Source organism: Xyrauchen texanus, chromosome 11 (assembly GCF_025860055.1).
Source record: "Xyrauchen texanus isolate HMW12.3.18 chromosome 11, RBS_HiC_50CHRs, whole genome shotgun sequence".
NCBI classification, from domain to species: Eukaryota; Metazoa; Chordata; class Actinopteri; order Cypriniformes; family Catostomidae; genus Xyrauchen; species Xyrauchen texanus.
In genome coordinates this window covers 25,899,653-25,909,915 of record NC_068286.1, presented here as the reverse complement: position 1 = coordinate 25,909,915, position 10,263 = coordinate 25,899,653, and the positions used below count along the sequence as shown (strand labels likewise).

At 40.9% G+C, this 10,263-nt stretch overlaps 1 protein-coding gene across 2 annotated transcripts; it reads right to left on the bottom strand.

Annotated features, from left to right (window-relative positions):
- Positions 1 to 1,588: 1,588 nt before the first annotated feature.
- On the bottom strand, positions 1,589 to 9,723 carry LOC127651933 (uncharacterized). 2 transcript variants are annotated; one of them, XM_052138000.1, is made up of 7 exons: positions 9,560 to 9,723; positions 9,401 to 9,458; positions 8,619 to 8,725; positions 5,683 to 6,070; positions 5,166 to 5,537; positions 3,451 to 3,610; positions 1,589 to 3,002 (listed from the first exon to the last, which is right to left on the bottom strand). In XM_052138000.1, the coding sequence occupies exons 4-7, from the start codon at positions 6,049 to 6,051 to the stop codon at positions 2,848 to 2,850; spliced, it is 1,056 nt and encodes a 351-aa protein (XP_051993960.1). In that variant the 5' UTR covers positions 6,052 to 6,070; positions 8,619 to 8,725; positions 9,401 to 9,458; positions 9,560 to 9,723; the 3' UTR covers positions 1,589 to 2,847. The 2 variants fall into 2 exon arrangements, with proteins under 2 accessions (XP_051993960.1, XP_051993961.1); XM_052138001.1 differs by having other exon boundaries at positions 8,619 to 9,458.
- Positions 9,724 to 10,263: the final 540 nt, after the last annotated feature.

Sequence of the window (10,263 nt, the reverse complement as noted above, 5' to 3'; positions counted from 1 at the left end):
AAAAAAAAGTAAGCAGCGCCATAAAGGTTTCTGCCTCTGTGGTCACGCAACTCGTTTTCCACCTTTTTTAAAATAATTTGGGATATGTGCAAAGGATTGTGGGTGATTGAAGATCACAAAGGATACACCCAATGCATCCTCCAAAATATGGCAAAGAAGGCTGTGAAACGAGGCTGCCTTCCAAGTGTCCTCACAATTGAGTTGGCATTTGATGGTGCTTAATGACATGGCAGCAGAGATATCCAGCCTAACGAGGCTGCAGCCAAGCACCCCTAGTCTGTCAGAATAATCACGTAAGGACACATGAACACAAAAAATGGCATGGAGTATCAAATACATAGAATGTATTAGAGCACGTCAATATGAAGAAAGCCAAATCCCACACATTTATAGCCAATTTTGAAATCCCGGCCAGATGCTTTTTCTGGTACAAAAAAAGAGGACGTATGTTCACCTTAAGAGTATCATTCCATTAGCTTAGCAACATGTTACAATCAATCTTAAAATGAAATCAATCACAAATGAAGTCTGTGCGGAACACTTTTTGTATGATAGAGTTTAGCATTAGCATGTTGCTAAGCTCATGATACAAAACAATAATAAGCATAGACAGAATACAAAATATTTTTCATAACAAATATTGTGGAAAATATATATAAAGTATTTTTGTGATAGTTTTTATTTATGAATACGCTTATTAATTATAAATTATTTCACATAGTCTGCCATCTTGGATGTATTTTATTTATTTTTTCAAAATGCTTGTTGTAAAGGGATTTCCCTGTAAATTATACAATGTTTTAGAATATGGCCAAAGGAGCTAACTCAGTAAGATGCATAGTTATGCTGACCTCCTTTTTAAAAAGACTTTGCATTGAGAGTGCAGCCATGATGCCTTATAATGCGTATGTACTACGTAGGCAGCTCACTAGGTTTTAGAACAGAGCCATAGTTAAACAGTCCTTAGAGTAATTTCTACTTCACAGTTTAAGTTCACTGCAATGATGTGTTACTTTATCTGAGGTTTTCTATGTTTTCTTTTTTTTTTTTAAGAAATCTGTTGAGTGGGTCTAGTCCTTTAATAATGGATGCATTAACAAAAAAATATTTCTTCTACTTTGAGGTTTTGAAGAAGTCATGAATTAAACATGAAGATCATAAATTGATATGGAGTCATATCTGAGGCTCCAATTTAAGAGTGCGCAAGTTTTAACAAGTTTTCAATGTCGTTTGGGTCCTTTCAGTTTCATGCTGCAACCTATTTTACTTTTATTTATTTTTTTACATATCTCAACTGGTAAAAACCATCAAAACCTCCAAAAAGAGGGAGAAAAGTGGCAAAATCATCATTGCAGCCCACTTTATTTGGATTTCTTTGCAACCATTTGAAACACCCCACTAACTACATGGAAAATACACTTTCATGTCCTTTATAACGGGGCTGCTATAGGCAGGGATCGAACCCGAGTGTTAGGTGTTCTACCACTGAACTAACTCCCTGATAGTTGAACCCAAGAGCAGAAGAGAAAAGCGTCTGGATACCTGCATTTCTTCTAAAAATAGAATCTTTTATTGTAGAAATTAGCAAAGTACAAATAAACTGGGAAAGCAGAGCTTCCACAAATCAGAGAAACAAAAGAGACACAAGGGTCAAAAAAGTACAAGGATGAGACTTAACTTGAGCGCTGATCACTGGAGGAACATGGTACAAAGGCTCAAGAATGAACACATGAGTGAGAAACCAACCCAGCCAGCAATGACATGTGGGGCCCAGATGAGGGCTTCATGGGCGGCAAATGTGGGCCCCATTATGGGCTTGCACCCGGGATCCACATTGGGGCAAGCCGTGGAAGCCCAGACGTACTAAAAGTGGGACCTGCAAGGGTCTTAATTGGGCAATTCATGTCAGACCCATTTGGGCCCCACCTGCCCAAATGGGTCTAAAGTGGGCTTGCACCAGGGATCCAACCATGGCTACCCAGATGGGCTTTAAATGGGCTCTGTAAGAGTCTTATGTGGGTCCTAACTGGGCAATTCATGCCAGACCCATTGGGGCCCCACATGCTCAAAGGGGTTTAAAGTGGGTTTGCACCCAGGATCCAGCCGTGGATGCCCAGATGGTCTTTAAAAGGGATCTATAAGGGTGTTATGTGGGATCTTAACCGGGCAATTCATGACAGACCCATTTGGGCCCCACCTGCTTAAAGGGCGTTTAAAATGGGTTTGCACCTGGGATCCACACAGGGGGCCAGCCGTGGATTCCCAGATGGGTTTTAAGTGGGACCTGTAAGGGTCTTATGTGGGTCTTAACTGGGTAATTCATGTCAGACCCATTTGGGCCCCACCTGCCTAAAGGGGTTTAAAGTGGGCTTGCACCAGTATTCGACCGTGAATGCCCCTATGGGCTTAAAGTGGGCTCTGTAAGGATCTTATGTGGGTCATAACTGGGCAATTCATGCAAGGCCTATCTAAGCCCAACCATGCCAAATGGTTTAAGGAAACAATCTAAGAAAAACTAAAAACGAAGAATGAATATAAGTCCAAGATAAATACAAGACACTTGACACTTTGAACTGCAAGAAATATATTGTTATATTGAACAAAAATGATCTTTAAAATCATTTAAATGTCACAACATACCGGTAAACAAATCAAAAATATATTTAAAAAAAAAATCTCTGAAAAAAAAACATCTCTCCAAAAAATACATTAATACAAAATTTTTACATCGAACAACAAACATAATCTTTAAAAAACAATTTAAATGTCACGACATACCGGTAAATAAATAAAAAATATATTTTAAAAAAAATCTCTGAAAAAAAAACATCTCTCCAAAAAATACACTCATGGCGTCTGTGTGGTGGATGCTCCATTTTCTCTTTGGGCTCTTGCAGCCCTCTCCCCTCCATGGTCACGTGCGCTGGTAAACCACTTCCCCAGCGCCATTTCCACTTCTTTGCGGTTCACATTTTGAGTCATTGCATTACTCTTCAGTGCACCTAAAATCAAAGGAGCATAAGTCAATTTAGTAAGGTTCTTTTTTGCTCCAACTTGCAACTCTTCAAATCATTCAGTCAAGTAAAACACATTTCCACATGTGGTAAGCTAAAATGTTTGCCCTAGGGTGACATTTACCATGGAGTTTTATGCCTACCTATAACCCTTTTTCCATTACATGTTGAAATTTAGCCTCAAATGCGCACCAGATTTGAGCGACATTAGAAACGGTTTTCCATGAATATATCAACATTCATGAATTCTCCCGAGGCGACCCCTTGGTATGCATTATTTTAATGCACCATGTCGTTTTCTTACTAGTATTACTAGTGTGTGCTAACTTACAGGAGCAGTTTTGTGTCCCCACAAAATCCACTACTGTATCACTTTGGATAAATAAAAGAAAGGCCAAAGACAAGTTTCATTGAGCAATTAAAAAACTGAATTTACAATAGAAAACTTCAAAAAGACGCAGATCTTTGAAGCACAGCTTGCCCATCCGTCCAGTCACGTTGTACTGCCGTTGCAGTTCTGGCACCATTAGGAACTTCATCATCCTCCTGGTGGCATCTTCTAGTGAGGAACCCCCTATGTCTGCAACCATGGCAACCTTAAGAGTATACAGTAATAGAGCACAGTACATTCAAAGTCACAGGAAGAAAACACCATATTAAGTCAGTAAATATCATAAAATATTCTCTGTCCCCATTACATAGCCAACCCCGACCCCCCCCCCAATAATTATATTGAAACGTGTTAAACCAATTATCTGTTTGATAGCATAAAATACCAGTTCCCTTAAACCTACAAGGTTACGGTCTATAGGCCATATTCACAATGCCAGTCTTCCCTTTTCAGCATAGAGCTTCACAGTCAAACTGCCTCAAGGGGGTGATCTACTACAGAATGACCATGATTATGTCCATGGGGAAATTAAGACATTTTTCATCAAGCATAATTTTGTGTAGAAGTCCACTCTCAATATTTTTGACTGAAAGTTATTTTGGCACTTTCCAGTAGGGGTGTGCCAAAAAGTCGATTATTAGATTAATCTTGATCCGACACGTGACGATTCGATTAAGATTCTTAAACTCTTGATAATCAACTATATATGATTAAAATATACTATAACAAAAAAGCACTTAACAGTATAAAATTGGAGGATAGAGTGTCAGTAATGTATAATAAGATTAAACATAAAATTTTCAGTTAAAGGTATTTCATTATTGAATTGAGAGATGCCATTGTCTAGCTGTTTAGTTTAATTAATATCTGTGTAATCAAACTGATGATAATCGCTAATGAAGGCAAATTGCAGAATTAAATAATAATTTTTGAATACAGTTAAATAGGCACAAGTTAATTTTCATTTGACCACAGTTACAATATTTACTTGTCTAAGATTCCTCAGTCAGATTATGTTAACTTTAAGAATTACGGTGAAAAAACGAGACAACACAGACTCGTATCAACAACAATACTAGGCCATCTTGGTTAATGTTTCAGAAAAGTTAAAATGAGAAGAGTTACAGTGTTTCCTTTAGGATTTTTTTAGCAGTGGGGGCAGGTCTGTCCAAACAAAAAACACCCCTGATGCTGAGCATATGCTTGCTAAATGGTGCCCCTGGAGACTCTTCCTTAAGTGTGTTTTCACCTATACAATAATTAAAAAAATGAGTGATGTGAGGGATTATTGATAGTCAAACAATCTTTTGGGTGCCCGCAGCCCGCTCACAGTGTGAAGCGCGTTTCCGCGCTATTCTCCGATATGCCCGCTCGCGGTGTGTTTTTTACGCTTGTCCACGCAATTCTCCGACTTTGACATGCCCGCTCGTGGTGTGTTTTTTACGCGTGTCCGTGCTATTTTCCGACACGCGGTGTTCTTTATCAATCAACCAAAGCCGGTCGCGGGGGCGCCACCTTCGCCATCTTTCCATTCACTTCACTTTTGCTATTTAACCAGAGCGAATGAGACGAGTGCGCCTTTGGAGAGAAGTGTAAGTGACCGCTCGGCTAGTATCGATACTTCGTTAAATTAGTATTAGTACCGTTCAGATATTTCAGTATCGATATTTATCGAAATATCGATATTTTTGACAACACTAATCAGAAGAAAGAAAAAGAAAACACAGGAAAACAAGAGGATCTGGCCCCCAAAAACTTACCACTGCAGACATGAATTCAGGGTCTGAGAACTTCTCATTCATGGAGATAACGTCCTCAACGTTGGCCAGGGGGAAAACAGCGCCATCCGGTATTGCCATGACTGGCATGGAATCTTTTTTGAGCAGTGTGTTTAGCATCTGCCCATGCAGCTTCAGTATGTCCTTCACTTCTAGCAATGTCACTAGTGTGAGGAACATTGCTCTAGCAATGTTTTGGGGGGCTAAACTTTGGCCACGCAGTAACTGGGCTGCTCTGTGGCCAGGAGACGGGGTGGGGCTGCCGTCAAGTAGGCTCATGCTGAGGCCACTTGTGGGGGACCCACAGGGGTTTCTCGGGGTCAGACTCTGTCTTGCTGGGCTGACCCTGGTTACCTGTACAATTTGGAAGCAGAAACTTTGACTTTAAAGAACATTTCAATACCTCTAAACGAAAACAAAAAAACTAATACAAATACTGAAATGGCAGATCTACAAGCTCATAATGCATTGTAACATCAGGCGTTGTGAACTCGCTCACCCTCCCAGAAACGTTGGGGCTGCTCCCCAAGCTGGATCCACTCCCACTGCGGGATCCGCTCCTCTGGGATCTGCTCCGCCTCCCGGAACCATGGGCGCTGCTCCGCCTCCCGGTGACGTGGGCGCTGCTTTCCCTGCGAGATCCGTGGGACCTGCTCCTCTGGGACCTGCTCCGCCACCCGGAAACGTGAGGGCTGCGGCTTCTCCTCTGGGACACATGAGGGCTGCGGCTTCCCCTCTGGGACACACGAGGGCTGCCGAGTCCCCCTCTGGGACACACGAGGGCTGCCGAGTCCCCTCTGGGACACACGAGGGCTGCAGAGTCCCCTCTGGGACACACGAGGGCTGTGGCTTCCCCTCTGGGACACATGAGGGCTCCGGCTGGTCCTCTGCACAATTTGAAAGCAGAAGTACAGCATTAACACCATTTCAATATCCTAAGAGGAAGAAATACCGGTAACACTGCAGCAAATTAAAAACACAACACTACCATTAAAAACTAACATATACATATATATATACATATATATATATATATATATATATATATATATCTGTGTGTGTGTGTGTGTGTGCATGTTTGTATTCAGATGAATCTACCATATCAACCCTTTGACTTTGACTTCTGACCTCTCTGCTCTCCCTCACTCTACTCTCTTGCTCTTACCAGGATGGTAAACAAATTGCCCCTTGGGGATAAAGTTTTTGTATTGTATATATAACTATATCACACACACAAACATACACGCATGCACACACTTGGGGCTTAAGATATTTTAACATAAGTTTAGCGTTAGTCATTTTTGTGCAGCTTCATTTCCTTATCATACTTACATAGCCTCTCTTATGTCCTTCTCCATTAACAAAACAGTTACAGATAGAGGTTGCACAGGTTGAATAATACTTAAATATCCATTTAGCAGCTACAATGGGAACGTTAATTAACGTTAACGTACTGGTAGCTATTTGACTCCTTCCAGTGTTACTAAATTACAGAAATCCATTGCACACAGGAAGCAATGTGAGGCGGCATTAATAGAATATCTAAAATATCATTATGTTGCGACTGACACTGCTCCACTGTAGCCTACTACATGATGGAATTATTTACTGTAGACCAACACATCATAGACCGGGGTCTTGTAGCGCACTGTGAGTGGTTAATGGTGATCTGCAGGGTATGCGGTTAGATTGGCTTAACAGGATTGATGCTGACTTCTGTGCTGCAGGGAACATTGTTCTGTCTCAGCTTAGGATACTTAGACTAGCCTACTTTTTTACATGATATCACCAAAGACTGTTGCGGAGCTTTAGAAGTTAAAGGAGCTGTATGTAAGATTGTGGCCAAAACTGGTACTGCAATCACTTTCAAATGACTGTAGAGCATCGTATCCCCTCCCCCTCCCCCCTGACTCGGGGTTGCCAGATAGGTTGCAGGATCCAGCAGGAACGTGTGTAGCTGCAGCTGTGGTAACTAGAGCAGAGCTGGCAACCCGGATGCCGCAACACTACTGACTCTGTGATTGGTAGATAGGTGGAGGGTGGAGCATCAGACCAAAACACAACATGACAACATCAACATCAGTTGAGGGCTGCAACTTCACTTTTAAATGACAATATCCTGGCCGGATTACTGTTGTCAGTGATATAAGTATTTGAAATTAACATGATTTCTTAATGTCTAGTGACATATCAGGGCCATTTTATGATTAATTGAAATACATTTCTTACATACAGCTCCTTTAAAGAGCTTTATAATTCTACAGAAATATAGGCTACATTGTCGAAATACAAAATGCAGCAATTTAGCCTTCGTGTAGGTTGCTTTAATTAAATCAGACAAGTCTGCAGATTCACATTTCAATAATTATCGGCTTTCATTGGAAGATTAGGCTACTGAAATCGAGTTTGCCTTTTACCAGAGCTAAGCATCTCTATCATTGGGCGACAAAACGTAGCCTAGGCCAATGGTTCTTATACTGGGGATTGCGACCCCCAAGGAGGTTGCAAGACGTTTCCGATGGGTCGCGAGATGCTCTCCATATGATTGTTGAGCAAGAGAAAATGAAGATTTGAATAAGGTGTCTTACAATATTAATGTCTTACAATATAGCCTACTGAATGATCGAAACCGCATATTAGAACTTTCTGTCTGACACACCTTATAAACAATCGAATGCAAAGAGATAATGTATCTTATCGTAGGCTACGTTTTCAGTGAGAGATATTTCCCCTCTGTGACAGAATGCTGCAGATTCACATTAAATTGTGAATGGATAAGCTATTCTCTGACAAAAGGTTTAAGAACCACTGGCTAGGCGATATGCGGACAATCACTCAATGATCAATGGATGGGTCAGTGCATCAATTAAATTAAAAATAAATTAAATCCTGACCATATAGCCTACTAGATCTACATTTCTCATCGAAGGAGGGACATTTTCATTTCTCCTTTTTGTAGGTCTCGTTTCACTTAATCACTTCACACACTTAATCACTATCCCTGTTTTTTGTCCGGGCTTCACCTGCACCTCACACTTTCTTAGACACAAACGCCTCGGGAGGGGTAGGTGGCAAGACATCTCGCTCGATGTCCGTTTCCTCCTCACTGGAAGCCAGCCGGGGTTTTGGTGCTCTATATTCAGTTAAAAGCATACATTTAAACTTTTACAACAAAATACACTGAAAAAAGCAGTTTTTTGTTACAGGTGTTTGTTAGAGGCATACTGATCTAGTTTTGGACTCTAAAATATTGACATCGATATTGCTTTTTATGATTTATTCCCACCAAAAGAGTTTTTTATACTGTATGTGGCTCAAGGCATTTTTCTAACAACTGCCATATTTGAGGTAAATGAAAAATGGAAATGAAAGGAAAAGGAAAAGTTTTTTGAACCTGGACCTTATTTCTAGCACGAAATAAGTTCATAAACTCACCTGGAGAAGTTTGGAGTCACCTGATGTCGTTCGCAAGAAATTTACATCCATCTCAATGAGTGCTATTCCAGCAAAACGGTAGAGGTCAGGGCCAGTAACATTTCAGCCTAAATAAAACATTATCAGTAACAACACGTCTTCTTTTCACCAATATGTAGTTATACATTGCTAGTGCTATCCCTTGTTGACTTGGAGCGGCTTGGTTGTCTTCCAGGGCTTTTACATTTTTTTAGCAAACTAGCCTGAGGTTAGCTCTAGATAGCTTTGGGTTGACAGAAGACATCGATGACGTCACTTCCACAAAATTGTGCACAATGAAGACGTTCTACACATCCTCAAAATCATATATAAATATAATAAAGAATAAACCAGCGCACCCGACAGACAGCGCTTGAAGTATTTATTTTTGGATTTCCTCATCGTGAGGTGGTGGCGGCAAGAAATAACGCGGTGGCAGCCACCACCGAAATCTCTATGGAGGTAAAACCCTGCATATGTAAGAAATTGACAAAAATGGCCAAAATGGGTTAAATAAAATATCCACCCAAATTCTGAATACTTTAGAGCCCTCCTCTCCCTGATTGGGAACTTTTATCAAATATCAAATGTAAACAATATCAGTTGTGGGCTACACCTCTGCTTTTGAAATGAGAATATCCTGGCTAAACTACTGTGATATAAGTCAGTGATATAAGCATTTGAAATTAACATCATTTGTCAATGTCTTGTAACATATCCGGAGCATTTAAAGGAAAATTTAAGGTCGATGTATGGAAACTTACGCCATATTTATGAACAACAGGGTACACCTCCTCCTGTCGCTCTCCTGGCTGGCAAGACCTTAATGAAATTAAACAAAAATTTTGCAAATCAGTGTTCAACAGGAGCTTTCAATCAATAAAAAAGATAAGTAACAAATAAACATAAAATAACCAGCTTACATGACACTAAGTGTGTGTGTGTGTGTGCGCGTTCATGTGTCTGTGTGCGTGTATGTGCGCAGAGCACACAGGGACATTAGCGTCCATGAGAAGCAAGGCTCACGTCACGTGTCACTCAGCAATATGCCATTGCCTAGTTCTTCCAAGATCAATGCCAGAGCACGGATGCCGATGTGTGAGGAGGGAGAGAAAATGAGTTGGGCAGCCCAAAGAACTGTCTGTCAAAGTTTGCAAACAATTTCGTAGTTGCAAAACCACTGGTGAAAGTCTGATGTGGCAGGCTAAAGAATATCCCGATATGATTACGGCGTTTCACAGACTGGCGTTCACGGCGCAGCCGACTCAAGCCGGAGCACAGCCTGTGCTCAATATATAATACATGTCTTTGCTGAGCACAGCCAACTGCTGGGCGTATGTCATCACTCACGTAGCCAATGCGTTGCGGCTCTTTCTGTTCGGCTTGAATGAACGCCAGTCAGCCGCGTTTCCATTACCCTTAAAATTGCGCAAATTGAAATTGCGAATTGAAAATACGCACAATGGAAACACGTCCATTTCGCAAAAACTCCCGTTTATCGCAAAAAAAGTGTACAAGCTCGTAATGAGGAGGTTTTTCAGGCAATTCGAAAAAGGAATATTTTGCAAAACTGCAATGGAAACAGGTTTTGCGCATTTACAGTCATTTGACTTAGAAGACGCGGTGT

Coding starts and splice junctions, on each gene's coding strand:
- LOC127651933 (XM_052138001.1), bottom strand. CDS start 6,051: ATGTGTCCCAGAGGGGAAGCCACAGCCCTCGTGTGTCCCAGAGGGGAC. Junction 5,538..5,682: donor GCCCCAACGTTTCTGGGAGG/GTGAGCGAGTTC, acceptor CAAATTGTACAG/GTAACCAGGGTCAGCCCAGC. Junction 3,003..3,450: donor TCTTTTTGAAGTTTTCTATT/GTAAATTCAGTT, acceptor CTTTGATTTTAG/GTGCACTGAAGAGTAATGCA.